Genomic DNA, 22,394 nt, shown 5'->3' on the forward strand with positions numbered 1-22,394 from the left:
ATAGGAAATATACATACACATTGCAGAACCATAAAACTCTAAAGAAGCTACTACTTTCTGGTAAATAATATGTTTATCAAAATATGTATTTAAGATAATATATGTATATAAATAAATATTTCATTACCAAAGATACACAAGGCTTTCGATAAATGATATATTTCAATATCTTCCAAATAAGATTTAAAATATATACAGTCAGACTAATTTACCAGTCCCACCCACCAAAACAAAGAAAATCAAGAGTTCAGGCTAATATGTTATCATGTCTCTGCTTTGTATTGTTCCTTCCTCCCCTCTGCTAGGTGAATAATGCTAGTTAATAATTTATTTTCTCTTTGATTTTCTTTTCTTAATTATCTGTATTTTCTCCAAAATTTTCATACAAAGTAATTTAGGTCATGTGTACTATATTGTCCCTCTCCTGAATTTATTTTAAATCACAGGCCGACCGACTGCGTCGAATGCATGGAAAAGATGAACAGGAGAACAAAAAGAAACCCAAGCATATGTCAGCTGATGATTTAGCAGATGGCTTCATCCTGGATAAAGATGATAGACGTTTACTTTCTTATAAAGTAAGAATTTGATTGTTTTATAGTGACTTTCAAAGTCACTGAAATGAAGAAAAATCATTTCAAATTAAACAGAACTCTTTTCTGTTCACTTTATTATTTTTATCTAGCTGCTGCACTTTCCACCTGAACTTCATTCCCTGTATTAGGGCAGCTTTGGCCATGCTTGCAATGTAAAGCAGCGTAAAGCCATCATAGAAAACCACCCCAGTGTAGGGAGATCACTTGGTGGTGTAATCAGCATAGTAGCTCCTACATCATCCACTTCTATGCAACCAGCATAAGGGCTATAGCTGTGGTTTCCCTCCACCCAGAAGGACCTGACTGGTACACAACAGTCATAAACTGGGAGATCATAAAAGTGACTTAAAGTAAACTTTTTTATTAAATGCCTCCTCCTCCTGCCCCTGGATTGTGCTGTGTATCTCTTAGCTGCAGTGGAGGATCAGAGCTCTCATAAAGTCACCTTTGTCCTTCATATGGAGGGATCACTCTGTTTTGAATGCATTGGCTTAGCTGAATGATTATACTCTCTGAAAAATTACCCTGTAAAAACAGCATAGTGGGATTTCATGTTTGTCTTTCATTTTCTCAATGTCAAATATACTTGGTTAACAAGAAAAACAAGAGTTCGGTTGCTGCAAATTGTACGTGGCATCTGTGTACAACACCCTCATGCATAATCACCAGTAATAAAGATCCTGTAACTACGTATGGTGTATGAGGCAGACTATAAATAGTCTCCTCTCCGAGGTCAGTATTAGTTCTACACTGCCAACAGGAATAAAAGGGAGTAAAACTTTATTCTGGGGGCAAAGTTTTTCTTGTCTTACATCCTTTGTAATCTCATTGAGAACAGTTGAGTTACAAAATGTGCAAGTCAGAACAGAATTTGGCCCACCCTCAGCTCTTATTCAGGTCAAGTTGTTGTGGCTTCTGACATTTTGGGATCAAGCCCATATTAAGGGCCAAATCTTCTTTGTCCTATTTGTACAAAAGTCCCATAGACGGCACTTTTTAAATAGAGTTGAAGTCTTCTTTTTGTGGTGCAACTCTCCAGCTACACACACTGCTCCCGGCTGCCCATCTTCCAACTTTTCCATCCCCAGCACTGCTTTTCCTGCATGTCACCTGACTGCCTGTTGTTCAACCGCTTCCAATCCATCCCAGCTTTCTTCCTCTTGGTTTCTACTTCTCCATCTTCCCTCTACGACTGATATCCTGTCTTCTGTGTATTGTCTGAACCAAACTTTCATCTATAACCAGCTGATCCACCTGATACACCACTGGATTTTAAATAAGATTCAATATGTATCAGATTCAGAGATGAGAGGATCATAATCTGATGTGTTTCTAGTAACACAAGTAGGGACGTTACTTTAAATTATAATTTTAAACCCAGAAGTATTCCTGTAAGATATTGTAGGTTTCTTTTCTCTATTAATAGGGTGGAAAACTCAATGTTGGAAATGACAAGGAAGAAGGTGGGAATGAAAAAGAGGAGGGAGAGAGTGAAGAAGAGAGTGAGGGAGAGCCTGGTGGAGAAGATGAGGAAGAAGCAATTGTTGAAGAAGATGATGCTACAGATAGTCCCTCTGACCTTGAATCTGACATGGGGAGTGAGGAAGAGGTCACTGCAAATGAAGAACAGAAGGAGAAACACAAAGGAAATGAAGAGAGATTGCAAAGTGAGGAAGAACAGAATGCTAAAATAGAAGCTGCCAGATCTGAGCTTCCATACACATTTACTGGTAAGATTCCTAATGACTGAATAGGTAGGGGAGGGGTTGTCTGTTTGTTGGAGCCCTATATATCTGAGGCTCCACATCATAATTGCACTCCTTCTGGCCAATGAGTACTGGACATGACTCTTCAGATCTTGAAAACGCGACTTGTTGTCAGCAAGCAGAATTTCTCTGAGTAGCATGAGAAAATCCCTTTCTGTCCAGGAGCTAAGTAGGCTATTTCTACTGCCCCTTTCAGCCCTAGAAGTGAAAGACAAAAAGCCTTGATTGAAATCAAGTTTCATGTAAGATTGTGCCCAGTGTTGCCTCAAGACCAAACGTACAGCTTGCACAGAATAGTGTTGTCTTGCAGAAAATAATACATATTAATTTTCTAGTATGTATTGAAAACTAGAAACAGGTATGCATTGTGTCTGAAATAAAGGCAGCTTGTCTTAGAAGAAGCTCACAAAAGTGGTATGCTGCCCCTTCTTAACATATAGTCTCTGTAATAGAACACTGTGTGGCTTCCCAAACCTGAGCCGGCTTTTGTAGGTGACAAATCTGAGAAACTGTCACAGATTGAAGTGTCACTAGAGGAGGTTTTGGAATTAATTGATAAACTTAACATTAACAAGTCACCGGGACCAGATGGCATTCACCCAAGGTCTGAAAGAACTCAAATGTGAAGTTGCGGAACTATTAACTAAGGTTTGTAACCTGTCCTTTAAATCGACTTCTGTACCCAATGACTGGAAGTTAGCTAATGTAACACCAATATTTAAAAAGGACTCTAGAGGTGATCCCGGCAATTACAGACCGGTAAGTCTTACATCAGTACCGGGCAAATTAGTCGAAATAATAGTTAAAAATAAAATTGTCAGACATATAGAAAACCATAAATTGTTGAGCAATAGTCAACATGGTTTCTGTAAAGGGAAATCGTGTCTTACTAATCTATTAGAGTTCTTTGAAGGGGTCAACAAACGTGGACAAGGGGGATCCAGTGGACATAGTATACTTAGATTTCCAGAAAGCCTTTGACAAGGCCCCTCACTAAAGGCTCTTGCATAAATTAAGTTGTCATGGGATAAAAGGGAAGATCCTTTTATGGATTGAGAGCTGGTTAAAAGACAGGGAACAAAGGGTAGGAATAAATGGTAAATTTTCAGAATGGAGAGGGGTAACTAGTGGTGTTCCCCAAGGGTCATGATTTGGAGACAGGGGTAAACAGTGAGGTGGCAAAGTTTGCAGATGATACTAAACTGCTCAAGATAGTTAAGACCAAAGCAGACTGTGACAAACTTCAAAAGGATCTCACAAAACTAAGTGATATGGCAAATGAAATTTAATGTGGATAAATATAAAGTAATGCACATTGGAAAAAATAACCCCAACTATACATACAATATGATGGGGGCTAATTTAGCTACAACTAATCAGGAAAGAGATCTTGGAGTCATCGTGGATAGTTTTCCGAAGATGTCCACGCAGTGTGCAGAGGCGGTCAGAAAAGCAAACAGGATGTTAGGAATCATTAAAAAGGGATAGAGAATAAGACGGAGAATATCTTATTGCCCTAATATAAATCCATGGTACTCCCACATCTCAAATACTGTGTACAGATGTGGTCTCCTCATCTCAAAAAAGATATACTGGCATTAGAAAAGGTTCAGAAAAGGGCAACTAAAATGATTAGGGATTTGGAACAGGTCCCATATGAGGAGAGATTAAAGAGGCTAGGATTCTTCAGCTTGAAAAAGAGGAGATTAAGGGGGGGATAGAGGTATATAAAATCATGACTGATGTGGAGAAAGTGGATAAGGAAAAGTTAATTACTTATTCCCATAATACAAGAACTAGGGGTCACCAAATGAAATTAATAGGCAGCAGGTTTAAAACAAATACAAGGAAGTTCTTCTTCACGCAGCGCACAGTCAACTTGTGGAACCCCTTACCTGAGGAGGTTGTGAAGGCTAGGACTATAACAGCATTTAAAAGAGAACTGGATAAATTCATGGTGGTTAAGTCCATTAATGGCTATTAGCCAGGATGGGTAAGGAATGGTGTCCTAGCCTCTGTTTGTCAGAGGATGGAGATGGATGGCAGGAGAGAGATCACTTGATCATTGCCTGTTAGATCCACTCCCTCTGGGGCACCTGGCATTGGTCACTGTCAGTAGACAGGATACTGGGCTAGATGGACCTTTGGTCTGACCCGGAACGGCCGTTCTTATGTTCTTAGTATCTCTAGAATAGATCTGTGGTTGTGGAGAAAGAAACTATTCTGCATGTGTACAGGATATTCATTCTTGTTAACTGAATATTTCACCAAACTAGTATGCCAGTAGGGAATACTGAAGTACAGTATTTAAACAAGCTATGCTGAAATTAGACAACCATTCAAACTACTTGCCAGAGTGTTGCAGTTTCCATTTGATGGCAGGTGATAAAATAATGTACATTGCATAAAATAGTTTAAATTGAATCCAGCAAAGAACTCTAAGGAAATATAATGGTTAAGGTTTTATAAAACATGTTGACTGGCACATATGTATTTTTTTCCCATTAGTGGGTAGGCTCTTACATTTCTTATATATTCCATACAGAATGCTAAGTTAGTGTGACTTTAAAATTACACAGTTAGTGTTACTATAAAAACACAAGTCAGAAAATATAAAATTATGGGTAAATGGACCCTGAGCTTTAGCTCTGCGCGCGTGTGTGTGTGTGTGTGTGTGTGTTGCAATCAAGTCTTTATATGATTGCATACTGTGTCAGATAACACAATGTTAATGTTTTTATTAATGTTTAAAATATGTTAACTTAAAAATGTTTCCAGCAGTTTTATTGTTTTGTTCTGATTTGAAATAGTTATTTTCCAGAAGTTTGTTAACATAGTAAAATATTTTCTAATTTATGTTTGTTCAACTGGGTATGCTTGATTTTTGTTTTTATTTTTATAATAGTTCCAGAATCCTATGAGAAACTTAAATCTTTACTGTTTGGAAGAATAATAGAAGAACAGCTAGTTATCTTAGAGAGGATTCAGAAGTGCAATCATCCAAGCCTTGCAGTGGGAAACAAAGCAAAGTTAGAAGTACGTTTATTAGTTTTTAAATGAACTTTGAATGCAAAGTGAGTTTGCTAAGTATTCAAGGAGCAGTTTGAAATATATTGGTTTTGTATTCACATTACTTGAAGAAAACTTTATCCAAAATGTACATATGGGAGAACCTAGGCAGTGTTCATTTGCCATGTGCTGTCTCATTATTTTTCTATGCTTTTAAAAATATCTATATTTAAGTACATATATATATATACACACATACAAAGAACAAAACTGTAACGGTTTTAACATGGTATGCTTCTTGCAGAAACTGTTTGGCTTCCTTCTGGAGTACATTGGGGAATTAGCAACTGTGGAGCCACCAGAGCTCAAAACAATTGACAAATTGGTCCTGTAAGTAATAAAACATGTTGTCTGTGGCCCCTTCGTGGTGGTTGGAAGGGAAAAGATAGTTGCATGGTAATAAAACACATAGTGCGTTACTTAATTTAAATTCGCCTACTAACATTGAAAGCTACTGGTTTTCTATTTACTTTATTGTGTTTTAACATTGTTTCTTTTAGTGCGTTAGTCATTAATTGTATTAAAAAGCTTTCAACATTCCAGAAGGAAATTAATAGAATTCTCAGTATGCATTAGACCTCCCATAGGTGTTAGAGCTATAGAAATATGTAATCTCTCTCACACTCACACTCTCTCACACACACACACGCACTCTATTGTAAAGGAAAGTTATTTAGATTACTAAGTCAAGCATTTGAAAGTTAGGCAATGCCAGATTTATGGTTGCCCGGGCACTAAATGAGGCAGGGGACCAAGGGCAAAAAGTGATCAGGTAATTAGAGACTGTGTTGTAATGCATACATGTAAGTGTGGCATTACCTAACTTTCAAGTGGTTGACTTTTCAACCTGAAAATTTTTCTTTCAACATAGAGGGGGGGTTTGTGTATGTAATTTCCATTTTATTTTATTTTATCTTTTAAGGAAAGAGTAAAAATTTTATTACATGCAACTGAAACAATCTCCCCATCATGCATCATAAACAGGATTTGAACCTTGAACTGTCAGCATTGCAGTGCAGACTTGAGATACAGGACTATCTGTATTAGCTTGCAGCAGGGGAAGGTTGTTATCCTAGAGGGGAGGATGGACCTCTAACACCATGTGCAAGTCCAGGCGGTGGTGTTGGAATGCTGGCCTGGTCTAGCACTCTTCTCCCTGATAGATGGAGGGCTCCTGCCCCTAGAAGATAGAGATGGGAGGCTAGACCCATGTTCTCGGTCTTGGGTTTGTGGTTAGGGAAGGGGGAGCTGGCTCTACTCTCCTGTCACCTCACCACTACAGTTGATCTGAGCATTCCCAGATGCTTCCTGTGCAGAATATATGTTGCTTGCATCACTTTGGTGGTGGCATGGGCTAGACTGTTTAGAATGTTTAATGTTGTTGTTTTGGCATGCTACAAATTTTTCCTGAGGCATGCCAGCAAGAGAGAGGAAATGGTGATTTTTAGCAGTTTACATCTCAGCTTAACCTGAATGGAATTTCATGGGACAAAAAAATCGCGCTTCTAGCCCGAGGACTTTGTCCCTACTCAGTTCCAAAACCCTGCTGCAAACAATGGAGAAGTTGAAGCTTTTTTGCAGGGGGAAATAAATCTTTTGTAATGGAAGATGTAAGGCAACCTAAATACAAGGGTTGCTACCACCGTCTTCTTATAACAATATTACCTTAAAATGCCACATCTGGGAAAACACGAATAGATAACGAAACTATGTCTCATTGCATATTGAGCAAAATCTAAACATCAGGGCATTCTGAACACATATTCCATTTACTTCCATACCTAGTCACAATAACTCTAACGGTCATGAAATTCAGAAAGAAGTCTTCAGATCATGCTACCTTACCATGGTTTTTGAGTACAATACTATATCTATGCATTAGAAATTCATATTCAAATTTAAAAAACCCACAAACCTATAAGTGAGGTTGTATTTCACAAGCCCTAATGAAAACCAAAAGCATAGCAGCCATATGTGTGCACCAGTTAATTATCTTCTGCAGAAATAATTTTATTCAAAGTATGTGTTTAGCCTAGCACAAATAACATTTCCAAAGGTGCTTAAAAATCGTAGTTCTTTATTAATATAAATGGTGTAACTTCATGGTAACTTGTTTCTTGTTAATAGGCCGTTGTACAGTCTTTGCCAGATGTTTCCTGAAGCTGCAAGTAACAGCGTTAAGTTTGTCCTCCAAGATGCTGCACATGACATGGAAGAAATGATTGAAGTCAAAGGCCGTGCAACATTTCCAGGGCTAGACATGGTAATTAACACATTTTGTTTAGAAAAGTGTGTTGCCTTTTCCTTTAGTGTAAAATACCAGGGTGACATTAAATCTTGTTTTGCATTTCACAGCTTATCATTCAAAATATGACACATTGCAGCTTCCGTGGGTTTTCTATGCCCTGAATCGCCTTCTTGGAATAAATTAATATTACAGAACAGAAGCATGGCAGCAAAAATGTTAATTGAGAGAAGAAAACCCTGTCTGATTCTAAATTAACTGATTTGCAGGTTTTTTATTCAGTCTTAAAATAACTGAACATTGTTTTGCCTGAGACTTGAGTGTAGGATTCTGTGGGTTTCCTGCAACACTTAATAACATTGCTAAAATTACTGCCACGTAGAGCAAGGCAATGTTGTCCTTCCTATCCTTGATCAAATGGAAAAAAAAAATTCAGTTAAATAAACTGTTCTAAAATAGTCTCCACAGAGATTTAGTATTCTACAGTGCAGAAAAGTTTCTGCATCATTAACAAACAGAACTGTGGAGGTAATACAAATTATTTTTTTTTAAGACGTAGATATGATAGACAATAAATTAGGGACCTTGGAATGAAATAGTTGAGCGTCGCTCTTTATTAGTGCTTCACAGTTCTTTGGCTATCCTAAATCTATGAATAGACTCTTCTTCCAAACTATAGGCAATTGGCTATTTGAGAATTCAGGATGGGATGATTTTAAAATAGTGACAACTTATTGTTTGATAACATGCTTAAAGGACAAGCTAAAAGTCGGTGTTTGATTCAAAGGGAACTGCTTGCCTCATCTCTCCAGGCTTAATGAAGTAGTACAAGAGTGAAGACTGTGATTAGTGTATTGGAGTAATACAGACTAAGAGGAGAGGAGACAATTAGCAGGTTTAAGAGATTTTTAAGATTGGGTAGGTTGTTTTTTCTTGAGTTGTTATTCCAATATGGTTTGGGCAGTACTTGTGGATGCATCATGGAAGACTGTGTGTTCTCTTCTAGCTTCTACATTTACTATGTCACTGTCACAGTTACCAGGTTAACTGAACCTCTGACCTCTTCTGATCTTTTGGGATGGAATTCTTAGACTGGGCCATAGGTTGAAGTCCCCTCTGATCAACCATGATTGCCTGGTTTATCTTCAGTGCTTGCAGTTCATTTCGCTCTGAGATCCAGTACCCAAACAGCCTTCTTAGAGCAAAGTATTATTTATTTAGAACAAAAGCATTATAGAGAAAACTATCCATCTTCCATATAGGAATCCTGGTAGGTCTGAGCTTCCGAACCTTCCAAGACCAACAAGGTGTGGGTCTCTTCTCTTAACGCACCAAACAGTTCTTTTTCCAGCTTCAAGGAGAGTGCTCTTTAAAAGCTGTTTAGTCCTTTTGATCACCCACATAGTCTTTCAAATTTGTGCCATGATGTCCTTATCTGGGGAGCCATTGTATTGCCTGTTTGTTCTTATAACCGCTCCCATTGAATTAAAGCAATATAAATACATAATAAATATTCCACTGCTCCAATATGTTGTACAGACTATCTCAGTAACTAGGTTACATATCAATTATTACTTCTCCATATTCTTGAGATTACTACCGTAGCTGTTCCACGTCAAGAGTCACATTATATGTAAAACAACTTTCTGAGTATCGTAATTGATTTACTGTATTCTAACTTCTTAATCTGTTTTATTCTTTTTTCAGCTCATTTATTTGAAAATTACTGCAATACTATTTCCTACCTCTGACTTCTGGCACCCAGTAGTAACACCTGCATTGGTATATATGAGTCAGTTACTTAATAAGGTATGTCTGTAATATTTTACTTCAGTATAAGGCTTCAATCCTTCCATTTCTTTCTTGTACTCCAATTTAAAATGGCAATGAGATTAAGATATATATTTAGAACTTTTTTGAAAGAATAGCTAGGAATATGTTTTGGTATGTTATATCAATATATAACAGTATGTTGTATCAGTAATTGTCAGGAAAATATTTTTGGTTGAGGAGTAAAGTCCCACTTAGTAAAGCCTTACTCTTACAAGATCACATCCACCGAGCTGTCGTACAAAAACTCCACACTTGAACTTGAGTGCCTAGTATTAAATGAGGATGTTGCTATAACAGGCATCATAGAAACTTGGTAGAACAATGATAATCAGTGGGACACGGTAATGCCAGGGAACAAAATATATATGACAGAATAGTTTGTGCTATTGGGGGAGTGGCATTGTGTGTGAAAGAAAGTAGAATAAAATATAGAAAAATCACAAATGAATCAAACTGGACCATAGAATCTCTTATGTCTAGAAATTCCATACTTAAATAATAAGAGCATAGCAGTACGAATATACAATCAACCAGTTGACCAGGATGGTGATTATGAAATGCTCAGGAAGATTAGGGAGGCTACAGAAACAAAAAATCTAATAATAATGGGGGATTTCTACTATCCCCATATTGACTGGGACAGACGGATGCAGAGATAAAATTTCTAGACGCCACTAATGACTGCTTCTTGGAGCAGCTTGTCTTGGAACCCACAAGGAGAGATGCAATCCTTGATTTAGTCCTAAGTGTGTAGCACAGGATCTGTCCACGGTGAATATAGCTGAACCACTTGGTAATAGCGACCATAATGTAATTAAATTGAAGGTCTTTGTATGGGGGAAAATACCAAAGAAACCCACCAAAATAACATTTAATTTAAAAAAGGTAACCATACAAAAATGAGGAAGCTAGTTAAATGGAAATTAAAAGAAACAATCATAGGAGTGAAATATCTGCAAGCTGAATGGAAACCATTTAAGAACATCATAATAGACTAGAAGCTCAGACTAAATGTATACCCCTATGACATTTCAGGGTACAATCCAGACCAGTGGGAGGTTGTGTCACCACCTGCCCTGCAACCTGGGATGCGTCACAGTGATTTGGTGTTGTAGCTTTCAACCTGGGCCCCTCACAAACATCTAAACAGCTTGTAGGTCACACCCTAAGTGCCTGTGTATAGCTGCAGCATGCCAGCATGCTCCAGTTACACTGTGGCTTCCGCCAATCTTGATTATCATTTACACTTCCAGTCCTGAATTTTCCCCCAAAACACGTGTTGTGCTTTGTCCAGCTCTTTCCCGGAAAATTCAGAAATTTTAGGTCTGTTGCCCCAGTAACAGAACAATATCCAACAGTTTGCTACTTTAAATGGAGTTACCTAAACAATTCAGTTTAAATGCAACACTGGATTAGTTAGATAAACTTGTTTTATTCTTTAATCAAAGTGCAAAGAGAGAGTTTGTGAGTACAAGTATAAGGCATTAAGTCAGAAATGCATACAAGACAAATAAAGATAAAATGCTTTCTAGTACTAAAACTTAACAAACTAGACTTGGTTCAAGGTGGAATCGTTACCACATGCTCCCAGCAACAGGGCTGACCAAATTTCAGGTCAGGATCACTCCCAAAGTCAAATGGCTATTTCTTTTGCCTTAGGTGAAAGAGATGGACAGGGAGAGATACCATGGGGCGTTTTTGTCCCTCATTTTTATAGTTCAGTTCCTTTTTGAAATGCATTTTCTGTGGCCTACCCCTAAATCGGGTCGGCAGCCTTCGACAGGCAGTCCATCAGGGTAATCCGCTGGTGGGCTGCGAGACATATTATTTACGTTGACCGTCTGCAGGCATGGCCCCCCGCAGCTCCAAGTGACCGCAGTTCGCCATTCCCAGCCAATGGGAGCTGCAGCAGGCTGTGCCTGTGGACAGTTAACATAAACAAAATGTCTCATGGTGAGCCAGCAGATTACCTTGATGGGCCACGTGCCAAAGATTGCTGACTCCTGCCCTAGATAAACTTTATTTCCGTTGTGAGGATGGAGACAGGGAGGCACATGGTAGATTCCATGCTGCTATTTGCAAAAACGCAGATCTGTTTGTTCCGGTCACCCTTCCTTACCAAAGAATGGCCACTTGGCAGGTGATTGCTCATCAACTTTGATCACACCTGGCTAGAGGTGTCTGCTTGTCTTTTGTCTGTGAGGAACCAGTTTATCCACTCCCCAGATTTGTCTGGTAACCACATTTGTTATTACACCTCTACCTCAATATAACGCTGTCCTTGGGAGCCAAAAAATCTTACCGTGTTATAGGTGAAACCGTGTTATATTGAACTTGCTTTGATCCACCGGAGTGTGCAGCCCTGCCCCCTCCTCCCCCGGAGCACTGCTTTACCATGTTATATCCAAATTCGTGTTCTATCGGGTGGCGTTATATTGAGGTTGCGGTGTATTTCAGATTATATTCATAGCTTTACATATAGTGTTGCTACATACATTTCACCGTGCTATTACTGACCGATGAGTTTAGTTTTCAAATGATACCTCACAAAGCATAATTTGTACATATTATTACAATAGTGTGTAGGCTCTGAATACTGGGGTGAATTTGGTCACAACCCCAAATTAAAAAACAACAACAGAGGACAAAAAAAAAAGCCACCATCGCTAAACCACTGAGTAAAAGCGGTGTTTAGAGGCAAAAAGGCATCGTTTAAAAATTGGAAGTCCAATCCTACTGAGGAAAATAGAAAGGAGCATAAACTCTGGAAAGTCAAGTGTAAAAGTATAATTAGGCAAGCCAAAAAATAATTAGAAGAGCTACTTCCAACTATAGCAAAAGACACAAAAACTAACAGCAAATATATTTAAGTACATCAGAAGCAGGAAGTCTGCCAAACTATCAGTGGGTTCACTGGACAATCAAGGTGCTAAAGGAGTTTTTAAGGAGAAAAAAGGCCATTGCAGAGAAACTAAATGAATTCTTGGCATCGTTCTTTCTTTGGAGAGGATGTGGGTGAGATCCCCACAGCCGGGCCATTCTTCTTAGGTGACACGTCTGAGAAACTGTCCAGGACAGAGGTGTCAGTAGAAAACATTGTGGAACAAATTAATAAATTAAACAGTAATAAGTCACCAGGACCAGATGGTATTCACCCAAGAGTTCTGTGAAGGAACTCAAATATGAAATTGCAGAGCTGCTAACTATGATAGGTTATTATCTTATCAGGTTTCAGAGTGGTAGCCGTGTTAGTCATTGTGGCTAACACATTTATCTGGGCATAAGCTTTCATTGGCTAAAACCACTTCATCAGATGCATGGAGTGGAAAATACAGTAGGGAGGTATAAATACACAGTATATGAAAAGATGGGAGTTGCCTTACCAAGTTGCCTTACCTTAATTGAATTGGCTTGTTAGCACTGACACCCCCCCTCCCACCCCCCCTTGGTAAGGCAACTCCAATCTTTTCATGTGCTGTGTATTTATACCTCCCTACTGTATTTTCCACTCCATGCATCTGATGAAGTGAGTTTTCTACTGACACTTCCGTCCTGAACAGTACATCAGAAGCAGGAAGCCTGCTAAACAACCAGTGGGGCCCCTGGACAATCGAGATAAAAAAGGAGCACTTAAAGATGATAGTCATTGCGGAGAAACTAAATGGATTCTTTGCTTCAGTCTTCACGGCTGAGGATGTTAGGGAGATTCCCAAATCTGAGCCGTCCTTTGTAGGTGACAAATCTGAGGGATTGTCACAGATTGAAGTGTCATAGAGGAGGTTCTGGAATTAATTGATAAACTTAACAGTAACAAGTCACCGGGACCAGATGATATTCACCCAAGAGTTCTGAAAGAACTCAAATGTGAAATTGCAGAACTATTAACTATGGTTTGTAACCTGTCCTTTAAATCAGCTTCTGTACCCAATGACTGGAAGATAGCTAATGTAACACCAATATTTTAAAAGGGCTCTAGAGGTGATCCTGGCAATTACAGACTGGTAAATCTAACGTCCATACTGGGCAAATTAGTTGAAACAGTAATAAAGAATAAAATTGTCAGACACATAGAAGAACATAACATGTTGGGCAAAAGTCAACATGGTTTCTGTAAAGAGAAATCATGCCTTACTAATCAATTAGAGATCTTTAAAGGGGTCAACAAACATGTGGACAAGGGGGATCCAGTGGAGATAGGGTGCTTAGATTTCCAGAAAGCCTTTGACAAGGTCCCTCACCAAAGACTCTTGCATAAATTAAGTTGTCATGGGATAAGAGGGAAGATCCTTTCATGAATTGAGAACTGGTTAAAAGACAGGGAACGAAGGATAGGAATAAATGGTAAATTTTCAGAATGGAGAGGGGTAACTAGTGGTGTTCCCCAAGGGTCAGTCCTAGGACCAATCCTATTCAACTTATTCATAAATGATTTGGAGAAAGGGGTAAACAGTGAGGTGGCAAAGTTTGCAGATGATACTAAACTGCTCAAGATAGTTAAGACCAAAGCAGACTGTGAAGAACTTCAAAAAGATCTCACAAAACTAAATGATTTGGCAACAAAATAGCAAATGAAATTTAATGTGGATAAATGTAGAGTAATACACATTGGAAAAAATAACCCCAACTGTACATACAATATGATGGGGGCTAATTTAGCTACAACTAATCAGGAAAGAGATCTTGGAGTCATCTTGGATAGTTCTCTGAAGACGTAAGACGTCCATGCAGATGAAAACATCTGCTCAATGTGCAGCAGCAATCAACAAAGCTAACAGTGTTGGCAACCATTAGGAAAGTTACAGATGATAAGGCAGAAAATATCATCAGGCCACTATATAAATCGCTGATATGCGCAAATCTTGACTACTGTATGCAGATCTGGTCGCCCCATTCCAAAAGCGATATATTAGGATTGGAAAGGGTAAAGAGAGAGGCAACAGAGCCAATTAGAGGGGAGATTAAAAAGAGAGACTGTTCAGCTTAGAAAGAGACAACTAAGGGGGGAGATATGGTAAGAGGTCTATAAAATTATGAGTGGTGTGGAGAAAGTGAATAGGGATGTGTTATTTATCCCTTCACATAACAAAAGAACCAGGGGTACTCAATGAAATTAATAGGGAGTAGGTGTAAAACAAACATAAGGAAGTACTTCTTCACACAACATACAGTCAACGTATGGCACTTGTTGCCAGAAGTTGTGAAGGCCAAAAGTATAAGTAGGTTCAAAAAAGAATTAGATAATTTGTTGGAGGATAGGTGCATCAATGATTATTACCTAAGATGGTCAGGGACGGAACCCTATGCTCTGGGTTTCCCTAAATGTCTAATTTCCAGAAGCTGGGACTAGACAACAGAAAATGGATCACCTGATAATATCCCTGTTCTGTTCATTCCCACTGAAGCATCTGGCATTGGTTGCTGTCAGAAGACTGGGTTAGATGGACCATTGGTCTGACCCAGTATAGCCATTCTTTTGTTGGTATATAAAGTCTGTGAGAGTCATGAAATTCAGGATTAATGAATCCTATTAATTAGTGATGCTATCTTCCATATATGCTAATAGCTCTTATTTAAGAGGGACAGTTGATTTTATAAATAAAATATCTATTCTGTCCCTCCAGAACTTGCCTAACTACATTGAAATATATTGAACAAAAGTGACTCATTTTTCAATCCTAAAGCCCTATTTATATAATTGAAATGTCCAGATTCAGTTGCTCCTATCTCATCTGAGGTGCAGAGTTTCTTTGAAATCTGGTTGTTCTTTAGTTCCTTTCTAAAAGTGGATATCACACCATCGCGATGCAAACTGTAGGACCTAAATTTAACAGACGAGCAAATAATAGAATAAGTACACCTCTACCTCGATATAACGAGATCCGATATAACACTAATTCGGATATAATGCGGTAAAGCAGCACTCCAGGGGGGCAGGGCTGCGCGCTCTGGTGGATCAAAGCAAGTTCGATATAACACGGTTTCACCTATAATGCGGTAAGATTTTTTTGGCTCCCGAGGACAGCATTATATCGGGGTAGAGGTGTATATCAGAAACAAGGCAAGATATAAAAAGGAAGTAATTCTTGTGCTTTAGTGCCCTCTAGTGGTTAAAGTATTTTTGGCAAGGTTTCTGCTGAATGCTGCACATCCTCCCTTCAATGAGATAAGGTGTCAAATTTTACTACAGAGCAGCAACATGTATTAAAAATGACCCCAGCAAAAAATGTATTAGCTAATTTTTTAAAAGCTGCTAAAAGTGACCAGTTGTTTAGATCATACATTTTTGTGAAACTTATTAAAATCTCTTTATCAGAGGTTATTATTTTTGCTCATGGCATAAAGCCTTAAATTTCATACTAATATGTTAATGCAGGGTTTTTTTTTTATTTTTTGTTAGTGCCAAGTCATGACACTACAAGATGTTGTTAAAGGATTGTTTGTGTGCTGTTTGTTCCTGGAATATGTATCACTATCTCAACGATTCATACCAGAACTTATCAATTTCCTCGTTGGAGTACTTCACTTATCTATACCTCAGAAACGACCACAAGGTAAGTTTGCTTGGAGTGATAAATATGAATGTGCATTGTTTTTATACCTCAAGCTTCCTTGCAATTAAAAATTCCACCTTGAGAGCTTTATGTTCCAAATGAAAGACCAAGTCATCTCCTAGATAGATCTCCTGAGCTGACCAGGAAACTAAGCTCTCAAATGCTGCAATTCCTAGGAGATCCACCAGACACAAGCGCCATCTGCATTAAAGCCGCTGTCTTCCACACTGCTTCCCAGCCCCCACAGAAAAACAGCTCCTTCCCCTTTGGGCACCATGGTATAGTGAGGAAACCAGTGTGAGTTAATGCTGATAAAGTTAATGTCTGTGGAGTTGTTGGGGTAGCAATTGATGCTGCAGACTGCAGCTGATGCTACCCACTCTTCACCTGTTAACCAAAATGCCAGAAGAACTGCAGTGGGGCTTCCATGCAATCAGGATACAAGGGAGGTGTATGCCACAAAGCTGATACTCTTCCTCCTTACATACCTGTCTGGATTTGCCAACCCTTGCACTCATATTAACAGAGGGGACAATCTGTCCTGTAACATAGAGCAATCTTCATATTTAGCACTTTTCAACAACATCATCTAATGAATACCATGTAGACTAAGACTCTCTCTTTAATTTGGCCTTTTCTACTTGCTCATGATTTCCATGCCAGCCTCTCTCTTTCTCTGGGCACTCTTCCTCAGTGCCCCATTTCTAGGTGCAAAAATGATGGGTTTTTTTCTTTGTCAAGGAATTTAGTGACAGTAATTCACCTATAAGGGGAAGAGGAGAGTTGTTGCCAAATCATGGAAATCAAATGCTTGCTTGCAATACCTTCTCCATTGTTCAAACTTTGATATGATTTATAGTCTATAGGTCTGTAAATTGTTACCAATGTGAAACTTCCCTAGAAGTACTGCTGGTTTCTAATTATGTGTATGGTGAGGGAAAGTTAAATAAAATGTCTGTTAGTGGTACAGCAACACTCTTCTATATAGATATTAATTACTTCCACGTAGAATATCAACATTTCTGAGTGAGATATTTTAAATCTTTGGTATTTGAAGCATATATAAAAAAATCTAATCATATTTTAGAAATTCACATTAGAACTACTGAGATATTTGCTGTGCAATTTAATATGGCTTTGGCTCTGCCAAATACTTGCTTCATATGATTTCCTGGCAGCTTGGTTGTCTGTTGACACAGGATATTTAAAAATGAGTTCACACCGAATTTTGTGATACATATTGAAATGCTACTAATAAATTCCTTGACATTTCTTCTTAACAGCTAGTAACATAATTTAATATAACTCCATTATTTTAATATTGAGGGCCTGATCCATCTGCCTTTCCTGTTAGGAAGTGATATGGAACAGATCCTAAGAAAAGACTGAACGAGCATGTCTCAAATGCAGATTCAGATGTACTTAAGGCTTTAGAAAAAATTGTTCCCCTTTTTAAAAAAAAAAAAGTCCATTCTTCTTCCTTTGGGGGAGAAGTGTCATTTTTAGGCAAGTAGCTTTTGGTAACATTGATCAAACATGCAAGTAGAATAAATACTGTCTGCCATTCTCTTAGAAGTAGTGCAGATAAGTATAATTTAAACATTCAGGCCCTGATCCTGTGAACAGTTGTGCACATGCTTTACTTCACTACCAGGAGTAGTCCCATTGACTTACTGGTACTACATACAGTAAAGTTAAGCATGAGCATTTGCAGGATTGGAGCCTTAAAACCAAAATCTCATCTATCTTTACCTCCTGAGTCATTTTTGTACTTTCAGAGACTCTCTTGCATACGTATAAAGAGCCACTTGCATCAATGTCAATATAATATATAAATAACTTAATAAAAATATTTTTATTTTTGTTGCTAAAATGTTTTGAAATGAGCTCCTTTCTAAGCATGCAGGACTTAAAAACATGTTCATTGCACAGATTTATTTTTCTTTATCAGGATTGGCAATTTCCCAGGGAGAACTAGTTTAGGACAGGGTGCTGGTAAATACTGGCTTAAAGCCAGTTTAAACCAGGAAACGGGGGGAAATTATTGCATCATTATCCAGCAAGTTCAGCAAGTATAGAACAAATTTTTTCAAACTTTGGATACATTCATTCAGAACTGAGGAACAGTTTTGGTCTAACCACTGTGTCAAAGTTGGATTTCTGCTACAGAATGCTGCATGACCAAATGGCCCTGGACTGGTAGTCTGCAACTCTGCAGGCTTCTGATTGCTTAATGCTTCAAGCCCACAACTCTGCATTATTGTCATTTTCATATAATGAAATATCTTTGACTTTTGTTTATATAATATTGAAAACTGAAATATGAGTCATGACAGATATAACTTCCTTGAGAAAACACTGAATCAAAATGCATAGACATTCCGATGTGCAGTATTATAATTACATATCTTCTTATTACACCCATTGCAGTTTTACTTTAATTTAGGGTTGTACAAATAAAATCTATGAATTTCTGCTTAATTTGACTGTGTACCTAAAACTAAGTGTAGTGCGGTATGCATTAATTAAACAGATTTTAACATAGAAAATTCCTTAAACTGGGGCTAATTAGTTTTTCACTGGGCGGCAAAAACTGTGATTTAACCTGGTAAAAACCACCTCTGGTAAATACCATGCCATCGTGGTTTTTAGATAACCACATCAAACTAACCTTCCTGATTCTCCCCTAGCTGTGAAACTTTTCCTGACACCACTATCCCTACTGCTTTGCAAGTTCCCTCTTCCAGCTGATCTCTTATTCTAGTCCCTACAGGTGCCACTGTCTTTCTCCCCTACCCCCGCTGACTTTACTACTGGCCTAATGTTTCTGTAAAGAGATTAGCATTGTGTATATTTGAAATAGCCTAATTTTAATAAAGGATCTTTATAAACTATAAATTAGCTTTTTCCTGTTTTAAGACTAAGTTTTTTTTAATTTTGAGAACTAATCTGTATATAACTGTTGTAACTGGTTTTTTAGGCTATATTCTAGTACATCCTTTCAGACCAGCAGGAAAAAATTCAGAATTACTCTTGGTCTGTGATAAGAAGGATATGGAGACCTGGAAAAAGCAAAATCTGCCACTCAGTATTGTGACTAGATTAAAGGAAAGCAGCAAAACAGAAATGAATCATTTCAGGTATGTGAAGAATATGTAAGGGGAAACTCCAAGTTATTTCTTGTGTAACTTCGGTGTCAGTGTTCTGTCAAGCATGTACCTTCTAGGACAAAAGCTGAGGGTGGACAACTGTCATAAATTATTTTCATCATATGGTTCTTGTAACATATTAAATAAAATATACCATTCTTTGGGTCTGATGCTGCAAAGTGCAAAGCACTTTCTGTGAGTGCTAAGCACCGCCAACTCTTTTTGGCCTTCTTAAGATTTGAGGATGCTCAGCACCCCACAGGAGTTGCTAAACATTTTGAAGGGTCAGACCCTTAAGCAAGAAATAAATCTTGATTACATGCAAAAATAACCACATCAAAAGAACTTTATTAAGATCGCAAAGTCAAGCGCTCAGAAGTTGTGGATATGCATTGTGATTCAGTGTTCAGTTACATGATCACATTCTGTTTTTCCACAGAGTCTGAGCCTCATTCGGTGCACAGAATGGATTATGTTTATTTAATGAGCAGCTACTGAATAGTTTATCCTCGTTGTTCCTTGTGTGGCCATAGGCCTTATTTACTGCACACTATTCAAATCCTACTCTGAAGACAGAATTATTAATTTCTTCCTAGGCTTTTCGGTGGCACTCATCACTATAATATCTGAGTGCTTCACAAACATCAATGAATGTATCTTCACAAAATCCTTGTGAAGTGAGGGAGTGATATTACCCCATTTTACAGGCAGGGAACTAAGGCATGGAGATTAAGGTCAAAAGTTTCCACTAATTTTCTATGCCAATTTGAGATTCCTGGGACCTGATTTTTTGAAGTATAGCACTTTATATGTTCAAAGCATAGCTCCTACTGACTTCAGTTGCAGCTGTGAGGGCTCAGTATAGTTGCAGATCTGTTCTCAGGGTGGGGGCAGTGCCCAGAGCCCCATGCAGCCCCCTTTCCCCCCAGAGAGGGGGGTGTGGCGCGGTGTCAGAACAGGTAGGGACTAGCCTGCCTTAGCCGGGCAGCACCACTGATGGGACTTTTTAATGGCCCAGTTGGCGATGCTGACCAGAGCTGCCGTGACCCAGTGCCTTACACTCCATGACCCAGTACTGAGTCGCGACCCACAGTTTGAAAAACCACTGATCTAGTCTGACCTGCACTGTAATAGAGCCCTAACCTCTGGCTGAGTTACTAAAGTTCTCAAATAGTGATTTAAAGACTTCATTACAGAAAATCCACCATACACTAGTTTAAACCTGCAAGTAGTCTGTGCCCAGTGCTGCAGAGGAAGGCGAAAAACCCACAAGGTCTCTGCCAATCTGACCTGGGGTGAAATTCCTTCCCAACCCCAAATATGGCAATCAGTTAGACCCTGAGCATGTGGGTCAGACCTACTAGGCAGATACCTGGGAAATAATTCTCTGTAGTAACTCAGAGCCCTCCCCATCTAGTATCCCATCAAACCATCCCCTTGCCCAGGTCTCCCCACTCACTGTCTCCCTGTCCCAGTCACTTTGCACAGCAAGTCTTAATTCTTCCCCTGCACCCTGGCTCCTGGTTGGATCTGTCTCCCTTCCTCCCCCATCCTTACCCAATTGCCCATATATATGCTCTGGTTCCTAGTCCCAAGCACACACACCCCTTCTCCTCCCCACCCCAGCCAACTGTCTGTCATCCCCCGCTGCCATTTTCTTCTCTGACTTCGAATCCCACTCTTCTTGCCCAACCAGTTCCAGCTTCCCCCCATCTCTCCAGTCCTTGTATCACCAGACCTCTTGTCCCCTATCTAGTCCTTCCCTTCCCCTCAGTCCTGCTGTTCCCTCTGCCTTTAAATTAGACAGCTTTCTCTTCCATGCTGCCTGAGTGCCAGGGAACATTGAGAGTTTAGGAGAGTTTCACTTCCAGCCCTTGACATCCCTCTGGTTGGGAGCAATCACTGTAGGGAAAGCTGGGCTTTGCCACGTATAGCCCCAAGCTGGAGCATGCTCATTCACTCTGTGGGGATGGCACATGTGGAGTCCTGTCATCATTAGAAGATGTGAGGGGATGGAGCCTGCTCAGTTGCTCTTTGTGAGGATGGTATATGCATAGTATAGTCAGCACTAGGAGTTCTGGGAAGCTTGAGCCATGCTCAGTCAAGATGGAATCTTCAGAAATTTAGCTTCTAAAATTGAAGTCTCTACTGAGCATGTGCAAACTGAAATTTTTCAGAGGCTTTTAACTTGGCCAGTTTTGGGTGAATTTTCACAAAGATGGCAAAAGGCACAACCCTGACACAAAAGGCAACCTATGCCAAATTTTAAGTGCCTCCTCCAAAACATGAGGACAGAGAACTTATTAAGGTTGCCTGCCACTTCTCATTAAAATAGGTGGCACTATCAGCCCTGCCTATAATTCGTTTAGTTTCAAGCTCTTGAAACTTTCATCTGCATATTCTAATTATGCAGTAAAATTATTGCAGAAACATTTTAACATGACTGTGTACATCTCTCTAACAGGTTATCATGTCTAGCCATGTGTTTGGATCTCATTAAGAAATGTGCAGCTTTGTATGAATCTTTGTCATCCTTCCATGAAATAATGCAGCCCATCAGAGTACTTCTTACAGAACATATACCAGTGAGTGAATACCCTGAACCACTGCAGGTAAATGTTCCCCAAAAAACTAATTGCTCATGTAGAAGTTAGTAAATTCTGGGGTCACAATATGTGCTAACAAAAAACGTAAAGCTAATTAAAAATAAAAACAAAGTGAAATATTTTTTCAAAGGTCAAGCATGTTATCTTTTTAGGATTTGATGTGCAGATACCTGGGGTATGAATCTGTGATGCGCTAGCCTGCCACACTCTAAGTGCCCATGTGGTCCCTGCTGCTGCACACTAAAAATTCTGTAAGGCACATTGATCTACGACTGTTATACTGTAAAGTCACACCCCAGCTTGTTGTGCACTAAGTTGGTCTATAGACAAGCCCTTAGACAATTTGAAGACTAAATCAGTGTTTCTGTGGAAAAGTTGGAGTGTGTACATAATGTTTTGCATAGATATTTTTCCATGGTGCAGCCAAACCCGCCTTTTTGCAATGTTCCCTCTAATTTTTTACATCCATGTGTAGAATGAATTTTGTTACGTGCACCAATATGGAGGTGATGTGTGGCAGGGGTGGGGTTGAGGGGTCTGGAGAGTGGAAGGGGGCTCAGGGCTGGGCTCTGGGGTGGG

General features: G+C 39.0%; 1 protein-coding gene across 1 annotated transcript in view; it reads left to right on the top strand.

Moving 5' to 3' along the window:
• Positions 1–22,394, top strand: part of NOP14 (NOP14 nucleolar protein) — a 40,246-nt gene that overhangs the window by 14,403 nt on the left and 3,449 nt on the right. The window contains exons 7-15 of the mRNA XM_045019435.1: positions 447–578; positions 2,023–2,326; positions 5,268–5,398; positions 5,676–5,761; positions 7,559–7,694; positions 9,384–9,485; positions 15,907–16,060; positions 19,041–19,200; positions 21,674–21,821. Coding sequence (XP_044875370.1) covers positions 447–578; positions 2,023–2,326; positions 5,268–5,398; positions 5,676–5,761; positions 7,559–7,694; positions 9,384–9,485; positions 15,907–16,060; positions 19,041–19,200; positions 21,674–21,821 — 1,353 coding nt within the window. The remainder of the gene's footprint in view (positions 1–446; positions 579–2,022; positions 2,327–5,267; positions 5,399–5,675; positions 5,762–7,558; positions 7,695–9,383; positions 9,486–15,906; positions 16,061–19,040; positions 19,201–21,673; positions 21,822–22,394) is intronic.

This window comes from Mauremys mutica, chromosome 5 (assembly GCF_020497125.1).
Source record: "Mauremys mutica isolate MM-2020 ecotype Southern chromosome 5, ASM2049712v1, whole genome shotgun sequence".
NCBI lineage: Eukaryota > Metazoa > Chordata > Testudines > Geoemydidae > Mauremys > Mauremys mutica.